General features: G+C 35.4%; 1 protein-coding gene, 1 long non-coding RNA gene and 1 pseudogene across 10 annotated transcripts; 2 read left to right on the top strand and 1 right to left on the bottom strand.

Moving 5' to 3' along the window:
- The first annotated feature begins 4,413 nt into the window (after nt 1-4,413).
- LOC147511057 (uncharacterized) lies at nt 4,414-7,346 on the top strand (annotated as a pseudogene).
- A 5,166-nt stretch (nt 7,347-12,512) lies between these two features.
- Nucleotides 12,513-16,232, top strand: LOC147511056 (uncharacterized). Of its 9 annotated transcripts, none has more exons than XR_015216918.1 (6): nt 12,513-12,993; nt 13,068-13,134; nt 13,920-13,970; nt 14,130-14,192; nt 14,444-14,556; nt 16,030-16,232. It is a non-coding gene; the product is annotated as an uncharacterized LOC147511056 (long non-coding RNA). The 9 variants fall into 9 exon arrangements; XR_015216920.1 differs by having other exon boundaries at nt 14,130-14,313; XR_015216917.1 differs by having other exon boundaries at nt 13,920-13,974.
- A 1,862-nt stretch (nt 16,233-18,094) lies between these two features.
- Nucleotides 18,095-18,553, bottom strand: LOC147511055 (uncharacterized). The gene has a single exon (XM_086598341.1). The coding sequence runs from the start codon at nt 18,551-18,553 to the stop codon at nt 18,095-18,097; it is 459 nt and encodes a 152-aa protein (XP_086454467.1).
- Between the last annotated feature and the right edge of the window lie 413 nt (nt 18,554-18,966).

The raw sequence follows: 18,966 nt of genomic DNA, 5'->3' as shown, positions 1-18,966 counted from the left end.
TTTAACTTTTTGATTCACAAATTGAGTGGGTTCGAGTCGGGTTTATTTTATTTTATTGAGAAGTGTGACCAAACCCTACTATAATCTTATATTTCGGGTACCCATCGAGCTCGGGTTCGGATAAGATAAAATCCGGTATAAATGAAAAAAGAAGACAATAAAAAACTTTATTTAAAATATATATCTATATTTTATTCCTTCTTCGGCTACCACGAATTCTTCAAACAAAATAAAACTTATAATGAACTTGGAAGTAACTATCACATATACTCGGACATAATTATTTAATATGATTTAAAAATAGATGGACTCAGAATAAACTATAAACACATGATCACGTGCAATTACTGAAAAAATTAGAAATTTCGACATAAATTTTTTCATAATCCAATATATTAAATAACTCGTCATTGTAAACATGAATGAGATCATAATCCAAATATTTATCTAACTCATTCTTTTATATGAGATTAGTAGTATGCAATTGAAACCGGATTTGGGGTTCGATTTCAGTCCGGGTTCGGTTTTGAGTTTTTTAACTTTTTTAACGGGTTTAGGGCTAAATTATTGGGTCGGGCTGGATCAGTTCAGGTTTAGAGAGTGTGATCAAACCCTACCCTATGTATTTCGGTCTGGGTTTGGGTTCGGGTTTTGTCGGGTTTGAACAGGATTCGGTGCGAGTATTTTGTTTGGGTTTTGGGCGGGTTTCGGGCAAGATGGACATCCCTAGTTTGCTCCTAAGGGTGTTTCACAATTACCATGATTTTAGGGTGAAATTCAGAATATATTTATGAATATTAAGAACCGCCCTATTTAGCAACATTTTCAGCACTGGAATGGAAACTTCAAATCTCCAAAATCAAGGAATTCTAAGTTCTTACATAGGGCAAAAACTTGAGATTTTCATATGTTAAGGAATTTTAACTATTTGAAATTGTAAGTTCTAGAATTATATTTTGAGTCCGGATTCAGAGAGGGTAACTGCACAAGGTAACTTGTGTGGGCACACTCAATCACGTTAGATCTTCTTTGGGATTCAGATTAGATAACGTCTCATTAACACTGTTTTCTTCTTTTGTCACTGACAATATAGCATTATAGCGATCAAAAGCGATCAAAATCCTTTATTTTGGAAACTAAATCAAACAAATCCTTTATTTAAGGGTGTTAGATTATTCAAAAGAGAGTATTTTCAAATGAATGGCGACGATGTTTTTCCACACTAAACCATTAATGTTAACTCTATAGTGCTTAGTTCGGATTCTAGGTAATCTTATATATTATGATAGTGCACACACTTCATATCCACAGTTAGGATGATGATTATGAAGCATCTTACTATCGTAGGCAACTCTTGATGCACATTTGCCCAGCAAATTCTGTCAATCTGTAAATGTGGGTTTTGGTAGCCCGGTTCTCTCGTTGGGAATAACTTCATGTAAAGATCTTCACTGATAAGCGTCTTGAAGAACAATGTTTTAATGGAATTTGTCTCTATCATTTGACATTATAGTGAAGCCATTGTAAAGATCAAAACATAATGAGATGCCAGGGTATCGCCAATTGGCCTGCTCTGAAATGCTATCTACTCGTTATTGTTTGTTTAAAAAAGGTCATGGGAAAAGTTCGAGAGTGATTTCTTCATTAGCCAGAAGAATTGTAATTTTCTAACAGTCTTTGATAAGCATCCTGAACAATAATATGATTTAGATAAGAATTTGAACATTCCAGTATACCATCATGTCTGAATAAAAACTTAACATAGTATCATGGAAGCAAGTCAATTTCGAGAGAACCCTGCCCCGCCAAAGACTGATGCAGGAGTTGGGATGTGCTCACCAGATCTTTAGCCTGAAGGAAAAGATGAACTACTAGGTATTGTACATTGAAAAATTCTTGCCAAACTGGTTGATGAATAAATTCGGCAACTACAAGATAAAATGGTACTTAAAAGGCCCTATAGTTTAGGGGAATATAGACAATCGTTGGAGAACTAACGAAGGGAAAATGCTTGTAGGGTGTAATATTACTGAACACCTTTTATTTGAGAGACCATCCCATCACTATCCAAAAAAAAAAAAAGACCATCACATCTAAAACCTCTATAGTCTATAGAACTAGACTATAACAAAACATGAAACACCATTTTTTTAGACTCTTTTTTTTATAAAAAAAAGTATGAGGTACAAACGAAAGTCTTGTGCCGACAATCCATTTGTGAAGCTATTAGCTATTATCGGAGCTAGCTTGAAGTACCAAAAAAAGAAATTGCACAATCCTACACTTTATATTTCTACAACATATATATTTAGTTTCCAAAATAAAGGATTTTGATTGCTATATTTTCGGTGTCGAAGGAAGAAAATAGTGTTAATGAGACGTTAGATCTAATCTGAATCCCAAAGAAAATCTAATGTAAATCGTAATTGAGTGCGCCCACACAAATTACCTCATGTGGTTACCTTCTTTTAATCCGGACTCATTATATTTTCAATTCCAATTTCGAAAGAAAACTTCCAAACAGACTCAAAGTGGTCACTAGTTTGGTTCCCCTCAAGTAGGGGTGTAATACGAGGCGGAGCGGGTCAACTACGGGTCAAATAATAGTGATGGCTCTCAACTTCTGGTCAAATAGTGATGATGGAGGGCGGGGGTTAGGGGATACAAATCCAGTGGTGGTCCCGACGGACGGGCGGGGCGGGCGAGGTTGAAGTGTTATGTCTTGAAGTACCATCACCGGCCCCCATTGGGTCTTTACTTTCTGGCGGGTTTTTATCCGGTCATCCTGCCCGGATGGAAATTATCATTTTAACCCAATTTCACTAAAAAAAAAAATTTCTAATTCTGCAAGTAATATATTTCCAATTCACATCATAGAGAAAAAATGGAATCAATCAATAAAAAATAAACAAAAATAAACAAATTTGAATTTGAATCCAAAACCATATTTGTAAATTTGAAACTTATTTATCGTGATTTACCATTTGTAAATTAATTATTTTCTATAGCATGATAAAATGAAGATGGGAGCGAGGATCTATGGTACAAAATAATAAAATATAAACTAAAATAATTCAAAATGAATACAAGGATGAATGATTTATCTTCTCCAAAATTCAAAAGTTGAATTTGAATTTTTGATATTTTCCCAATGTTCAAACTTGAATATGTGAAATTGATATTGAACTCATAAGTTTGTATTCATATCTCTCAAATTTCTACAAAAATTACAAGAAATTATAAACAAAGTACAAAAATATTAGAGTTAGAGTCTTGAAATTGTGCGGGTCAACGGGGTTGGGTCAATAACTTTTGACACGGTGTGGGTTGGGCGGCTTGACGGGTTGGGTTTGAACATAGAACCTACACCCATAGCCCGACCGCATAAAAACGGTGGCGGGGCGGGACGAGTCTATTTTCGGGTCGGTGCGGGTTTGGGTGGCGGGTGAAGACCGGGTACCCTACCGGATGATGGGTCAACGGTTTTTTTTACACTCCTACCCTCAAGGCCACTGGGTAGTTATGTGCATAAGTTGGCCCGGACACCCGATTAGCCAAAAAAAAAAGGGGGTGAGTTGCAAATCGCGACATAAAAGGCAACCAAGTAGTATTTCGGCACACAAACCTATAGAAATTCATGATACATTTCATTGAAGCTATGCATCCCAAGTCCCAACAATAATCCCAAATTTAAGAGTTTTTTTTTTAGTATTAAATTGTTTTTATTAGGTTTTGGCTTTTTTCTAAGTGAAAATTTTATTGATAACGAGTATTACAAATAATTAGGACAAACGTGTAACAAACTGCGCTGCAAGTTCTTTCTGAATAGTAAATCCTATCATTCTAAACACATTTTATTTTATTTCATTTTTTCCGATATTAACCCATCACATTGATATCAAAGACCATTAATACTGAGTAGTTGAGAATGCTCCCAGTGACTCACGTCAACCCCCTTTTTTTCTCATAGACGGACACATCAGATTTTACAATAATTCGGCATAAAAAAAGGAATTATACACTCTTTTTTTGCTGATTTCAATTGTTCGTAACCCAAAATAGATAAAAAAACAAAACCTCTCTTTCCATACTCTCTTTTCAATTTCAATTGCAACTCTGCAAAAAAATATTCATCTCTTCAAACTCTCTTTCTTATTCTTCTTCCAAACAAAAGATAAAAACACAAAATCCTTCGCGAAAAAAAAAAAAAAGGAAAGAAAACTCTCCACAGTCCGCACATATATCTTACCCAAAAAAAAAACACTTCACCGGGATTTCATGTATGTGTTGGGAGTGGTGGCGAGAGATTACTGCCCAAGTGGTACACTGAGAAAGGATTTCCCAAATTTTTAATACCCACAGATCTTTCTTGAAATTTATGATGAGATAAAAAATAAATAAATAAATAAATAACCGGTTCGGGTTCCAGGTGGGTCTTCCTCTTCAAGCCTTATTAGGAAAGAGATTTTGGAACTTGGGTTTCCAGATGATGGGTGCGAAATCAAGAATTCAGGTGGTGATTCTGCTTATTATGAGAATAGTAAAGCTAAACTTGATCAGCTTTCGCTCCAGTAAAGTTTAGTTACAATTAACAAATTTAGTTTCATTTAATATTTTTGGGTATTCATTGAGTTATGTTTTCCAGGCTTATGATGCGTCGAGAGTGAATGTATCAGGAATTTGTGACGATTTTAATGATAATTCAATTTATGGAGTTGCGGCGAATACGATTGGTGTGAAGGTTCAGAAAATTGTTGGTCCGGAAGTATCGGCTTTACTTGATCATGATAGTGACATGTCTCGATTTGGTTCGGATGTGGAGGACTTGGAAGAGGGTTTTGTTGTGCAAGCAAATGTTCCGAAAGAAGGAGAGGGTGGTAAGTTTGGATGAAAAGATAAATTTGAATGAAGAGCGCATAGTAAGCAATGGGCGTGAGGATAATGTTTTTCAGGGCGACTTGGTTCATGATTTGGATAGTTTACAAGAAGATATATAGCAAATTTGTTGAGGAGAAGCTGAGAGTTCGGCGTCTTTTGGATGAACAATTTGATATGGTAAATTTTTATTTTCTTATGGAAGTAATGTCAACGAGGCTGCCAATTTTTTTTTTGAAACCATTATTCTGTCTTTTTTTTTGAAACAAAACAACTATAGCAGCAAAGCTTCCAAATGCAAGGGTAGCTTTGTTGGTAACCTTGCATTGGAAATGCTCTAACAGTTTGACTATTTTGTTGCAGCTCACACTTCGGGAGTACGAGATGGAAAGTGATAGTGAATTAAATGGTTCTATTGTTGCCGAGGATGAAAGCCTTGCAAATAAACTTAACTTTTCCCTTAAAGGCCATGTTAAAGATGAGCTGGAACTTGATGTCAAGTATAAAGTTCCTGCGGATATCATTTGTGAAAATGAGTGGTCAAAAAATGGTGAAGCTGGGGAGTCAGTTGCTAAGCTGATTCGGCGGTGTGCAGAATATGGCGAGATGTGTGATAATGATGAGATGTGTGATAATGATGATGATGAGGTAGTACTGGTGGAGGAAAGTAGTGGTGAGTCTGAGTTGTGGGACTGTGACTCTGTGAGACTATTGTATCTACATATTCAAATCTGGATAACCATCTAGGGAAAATAGAAGTTCCAAGGATTGGCACTCATATAATTACTCTTCGAGAAAAGCAGAAGCTCCCAGTGGATAATGTCAAAGAAATGGCGAGTCTGAGTTGTGGGACTATGACTTTGTGAGACTATTGTATCTACATATTCAAATCTGGATAACCATCTAGGGAAAATAGAAGTTCCAAGGATTGGCACTCATGTAATTACTCTTCGAGGAAAGCAGAAGCTCCCAGTGGATAATGTCAAAGAAGCTCGAGGATCAAGATCTAATAAGTAGAAGAAGAAACGACATGGTGACGAATCAAAGGAGGAAAAGAAAGAAAGGAAACCAGTGAAACAACAGGGCGTGGAATCAAAGGAGGAAAAGAAACAATGGAAGGTAACTCAATTCTAACACTTTTCTATTTAAATTACTGATTTACATTTGAAAACACGATGCACAACTCTTTTTCTCTCTTTGATTTGGAAATTGATTCTATTAAATTAGATTTTTTTTTTTTTTTTTTTTTTTTTTCACAGTGAGCAAGTGTAGAAGAAAGGAGAAAATGGGTTCGAGGCAGCTCAAGTCATCAAGTTTGTTTCAATATAATCTACTAGGGATTTATTGTCGTCCTTCGCTAAAGGGATTTTTCTAATCAGATTGATTTGAAGTAATACTGCCAACAAATCTGCGAAGATGTAAGTCCAGTTTTATTTTATTATTAATGAAGTTCAAAACTGAAATCGCAACATGGATTTGCACACATTGTCCGTCATCACCATCCTTATTATCACGAATTACATGATCATTAGATCACCACTAAATGCAATTTTAATTCTAACCACCTGTCTCTTTTCCAAGACAAACTCTATACCTTATAGTGTAGAGGTGAATAAATTGTTAATGGGCTATGACATCCTCTGTGCACTTACTAGAGAGTGTGTCAATGGTCCACAATTCACACAAATACTGGACATAGTGGTTGTTGATAGTTTTGTCTTATTTATCATTTGCCTATATTTATAGGATTGATTTTCATTATTCATTGAGTAGATAACAATAGTAGTCCAAACTTTTGGAATGTATGAAATTTGTAACGAGAGTTTCGGATATTTTCGAACGAGATTTCCTTTTACTCTCTGTGGATTTGTTATTAGGCCCACTAACTTCTTTATGGAAAACTATTAGGCCCATCAAGAATACAGAGAAATGCCAAGTGAATAAAGATGTGTAATTCTGTTTAGATGTGAATAAAATTGATTATTTCATTACATTTGATGAACCAAGAAACAATAAAAACAACAGAAAATGTAAAAGAAACTAATTAACGTAGAAAGAACTCAATAAATCAACCAGAAGAAGAAGGATAGTGACCAAAATCCGACCGTGAAGTCCCTGGTGGAAAACCTGACACACTACCACTTTGATCAAAATCATCTGGTAGGAACAAATAACATGCATGTTGATTTTCTGAAAGGCCTGGAAACAGAGAAAATGAAGGAGAAGAAATGGAAGGAGAAGCCATTGAAGATGATGAACAAAAGATTTGATGTAATGGACTAGGGGGGTGTGTATGAAAATCACTATAACCCCCATATACTCCATATAATTTCTCATAGCATTAATATCAGGCCTTTGAAGCTGCTGTTGATGAAAAGATGGAAGTTGAAAGAACAAAGAAGGATTTAAGGAAACTGGTGAATGGGGTGTTAGAGAATCGGGAATGGAGATTTGGGTTGGTTGTGACATAGGTAGAGATGGTTGGAGTTGAACATTTTCAGGAAAATTGAGTTTTGCTTTGCTGCCTCTGAATCTAAGAGCATCTTCATCATATGCTCTTGCTGCTGCTTCAGCTGTATCAAATGTACCTAACCATACTCTTGTAGCTTTGTGAGGGTCTCTTATTTCTGCTGCCCATTTGCCCCATGGTCTTTGACTCACTCCTCAGTATTTTTCTCCTTCTCTCCTCCTCCTCCTAAGGAGCGATTCTCTTCATGAGGAACAGTTTGAGTTGCTGAAGTGGTGATTATTGTAGCTGTACTTTGGTCTGTATTGTAAAACAATAATAAATTAGATTATACAAAGAAAAACAAATACTGTTCTGAAAATACAAAATGTCAATTCTGCTAAGGTTCATATAAAGAAACAATAATAGTCTTTGGTGCAGGATAATATACAAACTTTAAAATCATCATGGCGCATTAGTTCCACTAAACAATAAGTACATTGCTTGCAACTAAACATGAAATTCCCATGGTACACATTAGTTCAACTTAACCCTAAGTGAAAATGGTGCAAACCCGCAAATTATAGTATATGGCAAGTAAGTAACTCCAAATCTCCTTCAAAGTTCTTAATTCTCTGTTCCGAATATATTTGTGAGAAATGTGAATGTTTGCCTCCCTAGAATCCAATGGTAACAAGTAACATCTCCTACAAACCATACCAACTATATACTTCCTTACTGAACTTCACCAATAGCTAGGTACTGAACTATTTGTAACTATTTATTGAGTTACACCAGTTTTGTAAAGTTACTCACCTATCTTTTTCCCATAATTAAACAGACTTGCTAAAAGTTAACCAAGGATTAGGTCGGTCGTTCAATACGTCCAAGGCGAAATTTGGCTCTATATGTGAAGCTTTTCGACACTAAGCGCCTTTAATTCACACCAAACATGGTTTGTAACCATGATCCAGAATTTAAGGATATATGAGATATGTTCGCTCTAACCAAGTTTGTTTTTAAGCGTTGAAGGGTGAAGTGGACAAAGTGCTTAAGCACCTGCACCTCCCTGCTGCATATGGTACATTATATGTATATCCAAAAAAACCTTCAGAAGAAATGGTGTACGCTTCAAAGGAGAAAAATACTAATGGATCAATATTTTGCACACAAAGTTCGAACTCTATTCCTTTTTCATTCTACAAAACACTATTTTTTCATACAATCTTTAAGGAAACTATTGTGACTACTGAAAACATGTTAGAAGAAACAGTTGGTAAATAGTCTCCAAATGATATGGAATTGTTCCTAGGCACGACAACCAGGTATAGGGATTATCTCATCAGTGGCAGCCCACCTTCTTTCTTACATGGTAACACTCATTTCCCCTCAAAAGGATGTGGGCACTTGCATTTGAAACTGCAATTCATCCTTAGTGAAGAAGAGTGCAAGCGGATTCGAACCATGGTATGATTCTACAATTTGATTCATCTGTTCATTTAATTGTGTGGATTAAGTCGAAAAAAAAATTAAAGCTAGGTGAAAAGAATTGTATGAAATTTTTCTCTAGAGAAACTATCTTGATCAGTCATTTATTAGTTTTTCACAATGAATCTACTAAAAATATGACTCAAATAATCAATCATTTATTGGTTTTTGGCACTTTGATTAGTTATTATATTATGTTATTATCTGTCACAACTTCACTGCTAGAGGGAGTCTGTATTGAAAAAGAAACGGGAGGAGCTTCTCATTAACAGTAAAAGGTACCTAGAAGCGACTATATGCGGGAGTGTTTTTTAAGTTCTTATATGATTTTTTACTGTAGCATTTTGGAAGTTATATTCTCTATTACATGTTGATCCTCTAATTTATTGCAAGCAATAAAGACTGGACCTAGATTTCCTTTATGTACTATGAACCCTAAACTAATAATCTACGTACAAATATTTTAAATTTAGTGATGTAATACTCTCCTATAAGTAATGGATATGATGCCATGTGATGGTACTACATTCTAAAATTAAGCCTTTGAAGTGTTTAAGTCCTACAACGCGTTAAGGTCATAGAAATTGTGTTGATGTACTTTTGGAACTCATGCCTTCTGTTTAGTAATATTTCTTCTTTATTCTCTTTTTGTGTCTGTTCATTTATGTGAGGGGATGTTATATCTACTTCAGTTTTTATTTGTGCTTAAAGACTACATTTAATATTTTTTTTCTTCAAATTTTATTTTTCAAAGTTTATTGGGATTCTCTAATGCATCAACGTGACTATACAGACTACTGATTTATCATAACCGTGTTGACATTACCCTATACTTATCATTTTTTTTAATATTTCGGTACATTTATTGCTGTTCTCTTTTGTTGCTGAATCCGTCATATTGAGTAGTTGAGAATGCGGGTATGATGCATGCAGCTTGCACTATAGGGCATTCAATGATTACATTAGCGCCAATGGGCCAATGGGAGTGACATCCGCAAGTGCCAATTCTTTAAGACCAATTACCCAAAAATCATGTGTGATAAGTAATAATTTGATCCTTTTAATATTTAAATTAAATAACCATTTAAATAAAAATAATCCTCTTCTATTATAAATGTAGTAAGCCCAGGCAAAGTGGCTAGTCATATTAAGTAACTGACAAAGGATGTAAAGAGTCTAGAGTCCAGGGAAGTGGCCTGACATATTTTAATGAGTAGTGCTACACGGACCTACTTTTTAGACCTATTATTCTGACTCACTATTTGTATAACGTTGGTTTGCATTGCAATACACACAGACACGTATCTCTATGTAAATCAAAGATTATGACTTTTGACACATCAGTAGGTCCAAATAGTAGGTCAAATAAGTGGGTCGGTCTAACATTACTGTATTTTAATGCCCACTTAGCTAATACATGAGCTTCTCTGTTGTTATCTCTTTGAAACCAGAAAAAACAAACATTACATTCATTATTTACAATCCACTGATTAAACATAAAAGAGACTTTAGAAATAAATTCCAAGAGCTCCCACCCAACACCTGCTCCCTTTTTTCTCAACATATTTCAATCAATTGATTAATTTAAGAGGTCTAGCTTTTAGGAACCATCAAAATGGTGTGAAGTCTCACACTCTCACCATGATGTGGGCAAATTATTCATGGGCAATACAGCACAAACAGTTTGTCATATGTTGCAAAGACATAGCTGTTGGCCACCTTCTACATGATTCTTAAATGATTGATGGAAAAATGTTGATTTTTTAAAGTTTGAGTTTCTTTAAAATGACTGGCCAAAAGGAAAATGATGAATTCTTTACATGATTCTTAATTAAATGATAGCTGAGAAAATGAGAAATAATTGATGTTATGAAGTTTGAGTTATTTCAAAATGATATTCATCAAAAAGGATGTGGTGATTAATTTCTTAAAATTCATTTTGAAAATTTCCTATCTTCATCATACCTAGAGCTTGAAACCAATGTTATCATACCCAGTCCGAAAAAGGGACCGGGTCATTGGGTTGGCAGTTTAACCAGTGGGTTGGATTGGGTTACTAGGTTAAACCGCACAAATATATAATTATATAGGTTGTTCTATGTACATTAAAATTACTTTTTCTCTAATAGATAGAGTGCATATTGTTTTCACAAAAACCCAAGGCTCAATCTCACCCAGCAACACTGCTAGCACTTAGTGGTTGGTTAGTCAATCGCGTTTTTAAATGCTTGATTTTGTTAACTTTCAGATACTGTAGATATAATTTAAGACCCAACACCTATCATAACTTCATAACAAGCTGCTAGCACTTAGTGGTTGGTTAGTCAATCGCTGAGGGAACGGTTCGACTGCACACTTGAACCAATGGAAGAGTGTAAAAAAATTTTCCGGACGTTTACCAGGTTTAATTAAAAACCGCCCAAGTTAAAAAGTCAAACAAGTTAAACTGGGTTTGAACTCTGCACAAATTTGGGGTGTAAAATAATCAACCCAATCTGGATAGGAGACTGGTTCACCAGTTTACTGGGTCAACCCACCGGGCCGGGTCTGATAACACTGCTTGAAACTGTGTACCATTCGTCCATTAATTACCAAAGCTCATTACCAAAGCTTACACATACGAAAGTTAGTCTTACAACAAGATTTTTTTTTATCAGGTAAAAGAGAAGTAAAAACAAGATATACTTCTCCTTAAAGGAGATACTTGAGGGATGTCCTCAATTACAATCCATTACAATACAGCTAACCATCGCCCTAGAATCTTACACTATTGGAAACGTACGAAAAATGATGTAAGAAATTGCAATGTCGCAAGTCAAGTCAAGAACCTTATTAACTAATAGATAGATAGAAAAGGAATATTTAATTAAATAGATATCTCAGTACATCCACTTGTTGTCCATATATAATTATTGTTTTTTTTTTGTAGTCCATATATAATTATGGTTCCTATAATTATATATTGCCATCGACCTTCAAGTTGATTCTATCTTATATTCTTATCAGTTGATACTTGATAGTTGAGTGTTAAGATAAGAAATCCAGGAGGTTAAATATTTTTTTTCTATACAACGGATGACATCAACTCTGAAGAATTAAGATTGCCGATGTCAAATTTGATATCTTAAGCTTTTAAAAGGTTGCAAGTGTCCAAAATTTGACATCACATTTTGTAGTCCTTTGCAAGTGGGAGTATAGAGCGATTCTGTTGCAGGAAAATTCTTTGTAAAGCAAGACTATTTTCTAAAGTTCATAGAACCTTGCTAGCCATAAATCATGTCAACTTAACTTAACAGTGAGATTTTATTGGTCGAATTCCCCATATTTAAGGCTAATTTTGAGAACAAAGGATTAGTTTTATTTATTTATTTTTTGAAGCAGGTAGCTAGTAATTTTAGAAATTGCTATCTTATTTTAGAACGCCGACATTGAGAAAATTTTCTTCCACATCTCCTTTTGAGAATAATACCTGTATTATGGAGTTAGAACGTTTTGTTTTTAAATATTCAGAGGGTTAAAAAGACCCACACTAGTTACATTGAAATACTCTAGCCTGAAGGCTTACACTGTTCGAAGGCTCATCAACCCATAATATAATTTAGTATGAATTTTCACTGACCTAAATGCCCATCACATAATTACACAAAAAAGATATCTTAACCAACCACTACACCAGAATTGAGGATAAAGGACAAACCAATAAGACTAGTTTAACCGTCCTTAACTAACTACTCGTACACTCGTCGCACTTTCTCAAACCCCCGTCGTAGGTACAAAATCACGGACTCTCTAAAAGATTTGCTACGAAAACACTTGTCTTCATAAAAAACATGAAACCCACCGTCGTAAACATAAGAATTTCTCGTTGCCATCCAAAATGTCATTTTCTTTGCAACCGTGTTTTTGCTTCACTTCAACCTACTCTCTTTCCTTTCTGTTGAAGCCGCGCAATAATCACTTGATTTTGTGAGCCATGGGGATCAATTCCGAATGGAAGAAGAACCATTTCAAAACCCCAAATTTTTTCTCACCAAACACTTAACTCAAAACCTAGACCCTAACTCATCCCATCTTCTTCTCACGAAATCCTCTTCTCAAAATTCTCAAAAGATCGTTTCTTTTTTGTTTTGTGTTGGTGCAATCAAATTCAAAGGAGATATGGTGCTGTGAATGCACTCTCAAAGGTAACTTTAATCTCTTTTTTCAATTTTGCTTATTTCCTCATTTCTTTGTTATTTTGTTTTTGTGTTTACAATAGGGTAACTCTTCTTCGACTTTGCCGTACAAGAGAGCTCCACGAACTTGGCTCAGAATCCCTTTTTAAGGTAGACGGTATTGAGTAATTACTATCTTTCTGTTTTCATTAGCTATTTCTAAATTTGAGATAGAAATGTTAAGAAAACTAGTGGTTTTGGGGTTTTAGTTCGAAGGGAATATACTAGTTACTAAGAAATTGGCTCTTAGGTTTAGTTTATATATGGAGAAAAGAAAGTTGTTCAAGTATAGTGGTTTTGGGGTTTTTAGGCTGTTTTGCAGTAAACTGGTTAGGTATACACAATGGGTTTTGACATAAATATGCCTACCGGCTAAGATTTTAGATCCTTAAAGCAATCACTCATCATCCTCTTAATTTCTTATACTCCAAACCTTGAAAGATTCATCTGCCAAGCAGAATTTCTGCATTGTTGGTGATAAGCATGTTGACAATTAAGTAAGTAGTCAAATAGTAATATAATTTTTGTTAATTAATAATTTGATGGTTAATATAAAGAGAATGGAAACAGGTCACACACTGTCTCTACATACCTTCTCATATGTTATTAAAAAATATACATATAGTGTTGTATAATGGAATATTTTCTAGACTTGCAAAAACTTATTAGAATGCTAGCAAGTCTCGGTAAGTTTTGAATATTAGCGTGCATGGTTGGAATTCCGAGTGTTATGGTTAGGTATATGGATCGAGAAGTCAGTTCACGACATTCTTAAGTTTGGTTTGCTTTGTTTGAAGCAAGTATCAAAGTTGTTGTGATGATCTAGTGATTATCTTCATTCACGTCGATTATGTTGATTACCTTTATATGCAACTCAAAACAATATTGTATGACAGAATGATATGGGATGAGATGAGATGACGCAGCATAAGGCTATTGGGCTCCAGGTTAGTAAGTGTTTATGTGATTTTTCTTGTCTAGAGGTATTAGTTTTATTATTTTTGTATTGATTGTATTGTTTATAATGGTTTTGGTATCAACGTTGGTTGAATTTGATGAAAACCAAATAATTTGGAAAGTATTGGAACTGTTGGTATCATATGCAGGTCCTTTGTGGATTGCATTATTAATTGGGATTGTTATTGGATGGGTTTGGAGGCCTATAATAGGTGTGTTTACGAAGAGATAAACTAGGTTTTTTCAGTTTCAAAAGATTCTTCGTTGTTGTTTGGTTCAATTTCGCCATTTTCATTGAGTTCTAGCTCTAAACCAAGCTTGAATTCATTGAAGGTAGTTGACTTACTCTCATATCTCAGTTTCACTTTTGTTGTTATTGAATTCGGTAGAAATGTTTAATAGTTGATACTACTAAGTGGTGTCTAGCGTAAATTGAAGTGAAATCGTATTGATTTGATTATAGTTATGCCAACTTGTGGAGGTGAAAGATGGAGGTCCGGCATGGATACATATGATGGATCGTTCTACACCGGCTATGGCAGTATGGCCTACCAAGCTTGGAGGAGAGATCCTAAGGTAAAATCTTTGACCATTGATTCACTATAATAGAGAAACTAAATGTGATTAGATATAAAGAAAAAAGGTTAATAGTGATTGTTGGTGCATTGGAACTGGGTTTACTTGCAGGAAAGGGTTAATAGTGATGCTAGTCATTTGTTCTTGACGTTAGAGATGGGGTGAGAAACTGCTTTATTGATCACACTACCAGCATAGAAATTTTAGTTTGTGTATTATTCCAGATTTTCAGCTGTTAACGACTTTTGAGTGTTGTTTGTTTTGCTTTTAGTTATCCTTTTAGACATCTCTTACTTGCAAACTACAAGTGAAGGTTTCTTTTTAGTTAGTCATTAAAGATAATGAATATCATTGGTATATTTATCCCAAGGATGGTAGTTTTGTTTCTGTTTTGAATGACTCCCTTTATTAGTTAAGCCTTCATGAATTGTGCCTATGGGCTATGGCCAAGCTAGTTGGGGGGGGACACTACCCACTTGCCACGCTGTCTTGAAGTATTACCATTTGATGAATCGATGTCAAGGTACCTTTACACAATTTGTGACTTGAACTCCCCAAAAGAATGTTAAGGTCTTATCCCTTGGCTCATAAACGGTTTTGTAAACTATATACAATTGCTTCCATTAATTTACATTATGACATAGATTGATGCGCTAGTATGAAATACCAATTTGGGTAAGGAATTGGTTATCGGACATTATAATATGACTGTTTGATTTTAGTTTTTTGTGAAATGAGACTTGTTTGAACGTTACTATCTTGATGTTTAAAAACCGTTATCTAGATTATGAGTAAACAATAATTAGGGAAATTAATATGGAAGACAAACAAAAAGTTATTCATTTAATTTGGCATTCAATTATAGTTCAGTTTACACTATATCTAGGAAGATATATGATAGGTCCTTAACTTTTATAGAATTACCTTGATGATCTTCTCCTCATAATTTATACATATTGGGTTACTAAAGTAGCATGTCATATTCTTCATTAATCTGGAAAATGATAACACATTAATTCTTTATATATGGTTTTCCAATACTTGGTTGACTTACACACCAAACAATCTAATAAGTCATGTATTTTCAGCCATGTATCTACACAACCACTCGGTGTAAATGGACTAATTGTTCTAACCGATCAAAGTCATCTTTTCGTATCTCGGTATATTATACATTTTTACCACGTTTAGATTTATCAAGGAGCTAGTCTTTTTTTTTTTTTTTTTTTTTGTAAGGTTATGATGCATGTTAAGGTGTACGCAGGTATGTGTGTGGTATTGAGCGGAAGAAGACTGTTTTACTTCATGCTTAGAATTGTCTTAAGGATAATTATACTCTAGCTTTTCGTGGCTTCAAATGTGATGAACTCATGTATGGTGCCCTTCGATAACAATTTTTGTTTATTAAATATATCGTATCTTTAGATCCTAGAATCAAATTATATCTTGTTAAAAGAACTTTTTTTGTTGCAGGTTCCTTATATGCTACAGAAGGGATTATTGAGAATATGGTGCAAGTGATGGAAAGCTAAAAACTATAGTTTGTTATGAAGCTTAGTTAGCAGCTCTTTGATTTTTTTTTTTAATTTATTTATTTAAATTGTTGATTGAATGAGCCACTTAACGAGTAATGCTATTTATACTATGGAGTTATAATATGCTTTTTAAATTTGGTATGCGACAATTGCCTAGTCTGTATGTGAAGTATTGTGAAGTAAGGGTGGGGGATCTCTTTTGAATTAGCTACAGTAGCAGTCGCAAGTCATTTGGCCTGCACATTTTTCTTAAAAATATTTTCTCTAAAAAACGATGGTTTTGTCTGTCCTTCTTCTTATGATGACCTTGCGACGGACATGTTGGTCGTTTTCTAATTCCAGTTACGACGGTCTTTACCCGTCGCAAATATTAACGACAGGGCGATTAATGACAGAAGCGGGGACACTAAAAACCGTCGCAAATCAGAAAAAACGACAGACTTTGACCATCGCAAATCACAAATTTTGGTGTAGTGAACACTTTGTAGGATTCGAACTTGCAACCTCTCATGAGGAGAGGGGTACACAACCAATTGAGCTAGAAACTTTTGTGTAAGGAGTTAGAACGCGATATTTTTTCCCACGTGTAAATTGGCATTGCTTGATATGACATATACATTTGAGTTGGAGATTTTCAACTTACTATAGCCAGTTAACGTTGATCGTTAAGCCTTTTTCCATCGATATACCTTCTACCCTTACACGATTTCCAACCACTTGGCTTCACATTAGTGATATAATGTATGGACCTTCCCAATTAAGTTGGGTTAAGCTTGGCTGGTGCTAAGGTATTTTTGAGGACTAGGTCGCCAGCTTGAAAAGATCTTGGGACGACAAAGTTAGAACGTGTGGTTGTAATTGTAAGTTCTGATGGTATGACTGCTTCTATTCCGAAGTAAAGTGTGAAAGGAGACTCATTGTTACTGGCTCGGGTTATTGTTATGTATGCCTATAAGATGTTCTCGAGTTGTTCTAGCCATTGGTTTTTTTTGCTCTCTAATTTTTTTTGGAGATTTTATTTGATGGATTTGTTTGTGGCCTCTGCTTGGGCATTGCTTTGTGCATATATAGGTGTAGAAAATGCTTGAATGATGCGCCATTTTTGTAGGAATGTCTTGACTTGTGTGCCAGGAAATTGGGTTTCATTGTCCATGACAAGGGTGTGGGGTAGACCTTGTGATGATATTGGTCCATATGAAGTTGATGACGTGGACTTTCTTGACTTGAACAAGTGGGATTGCCTCCACCCATTTGGTGAAGTAATCTGTGGCTGCAAGGACGTATTTGAGTCATGTTTTCTTTTATGGGATGAATGATCCCACGATGTCTAGCCCCCACGTGAAAAGGCCACGGGCTGGCTATGTTGATCAACTCCCGTGCTGGACTTAGGTGGTTGTGGCCAAATGTTTGACATTTGTGGCATTTGAGAACATACCTCTTTGCTTCGATATGCATGCATGTCCAATAATATCCTTGGGTGATTGCTTTATGGGCCAGGGATCTTGCTCCTGCATGGTTGCCACATTCGCCTTTGTGAATCTTGTCGAAGATGTGTTGGCCTTCGCGTGGAGTTATGCACCTTAGGTGGGGTCCTCCTGCAGATTTACAGAACAATCGTCCATTGATCACGGTGTATCTCGGGGCTCAAAATTGTATGACACGAGCATTCCTTGTCTCTGTTGGGAGCTCGCTATGTAAGAGAAATTTCAAGAATGAGCCTATCCAAGATTAAGTGATCTCTTTTTCAGATGAGGGTTGGAAATCTGCAAGGTTGTTGACGCTTTCTTGTTGGTAGGCGGGCCTCTCTAGGATGTCAATGTAAACTTCAGATCTCGGTACTAGGAAGTGGATCAATGAGGAGAACTTCCCCTCAAATGGAATCATATATATCATCTAGATGAGCAAGAAACAAATAAACTCGTTCTTCTTCGATCTCTGTTGTTCCGTACCTAGATAACATCTGCCTGCGTAAAAGGGATAGGTTTACGATGATCAAGTTCCTGTCAAATAAACTTCAGATCTGAAAAATATGTTGATATCGGCCTCCCCGCCTGTTTTGTTGCCATAGCTTTATGAGATAAATCATAAAGTATTGATTTATCAGTACCTTCATAGAAAGTGCGAGAAACACCATCCCAAACATCTTTTGCAGTAGGTAGACGAATGAATAATAACATTACCTCCGCTTCCATAGAATTGATAAGCATGCATCCTTTCACAATAGCATCATCCATAACCCATTTATCGTAAGTGGCAGCACCTATATCAGGTTTCGGAGTAGTACCGGTAAGATATCCCTTCTTGCCTCTACCAACAACGAACATAGTCACAAATTGCGACCAGACATCAAAGTTAGGGCCTTTCAACTTGATCCCACCAGGAATTGACATCGGTTCTGATGTCACCAACACATTCATCGTCGGCGGGACAACAAGAGCATCAGATGTTGCAGAGTTCACCATCGTATGAGATATGAAACAATAGGTTTCGTAGTATTGGTTTAGAGAGTAGAGTAGTAGGCTCTTAGGGTTTTGTAGAAAATCTTGCTTCTGATACCAACTAGAATTAAGAGTAGATGGAAAAGATTAAATATATATTCAATGATAGTTAGTTGTTACATTCAGAAAAACTAATGTTTAAATAGGAGTGGTTGAGTACATAAATATGGAAAGATAGGTAAGAGAATTATACTTAAATTCTAGAGATAATATCTTACCATAATAACATATATATATATATAGACTATGCCGATACACTCCCATAGTATTCAACACTAGCTACTTAGATTGCTAGCTAGGACTCAAGCCAAATATGGGCATTCGATTAGAGTTTAGCGAAAATCTTAATATTGCCAACTCAATTTTCCTATCAACAT

This window comes from Coptis chinensis, chromosome 3 (assembly GCF_015680905.1).
Source record: "Coptis chinensis isolate HL-2020 chromosome 3, ASM1568090v1, whole genome shotgun sequence".
In the NCBI taxonomy this organism is placed as follows: Eukaryota; Viridiplantae; Streptophyta; class Magnoliopsida; order Ranunculales; family Ranunculaceae; genus Coptis; species Coptis chinensis.
This window is presented reverse-complemented; position numbering and strand designations above follow the sequence as displayed.

Coding starts and splice junctions, on each gene's coding strand:
- LOC147511055 (XM_086598341.1), bottom strand. CDS start 18,553: ATGGTGAACTCTGCAACATCTGATGCTCTTGTTGTCCCGCCGACGATG.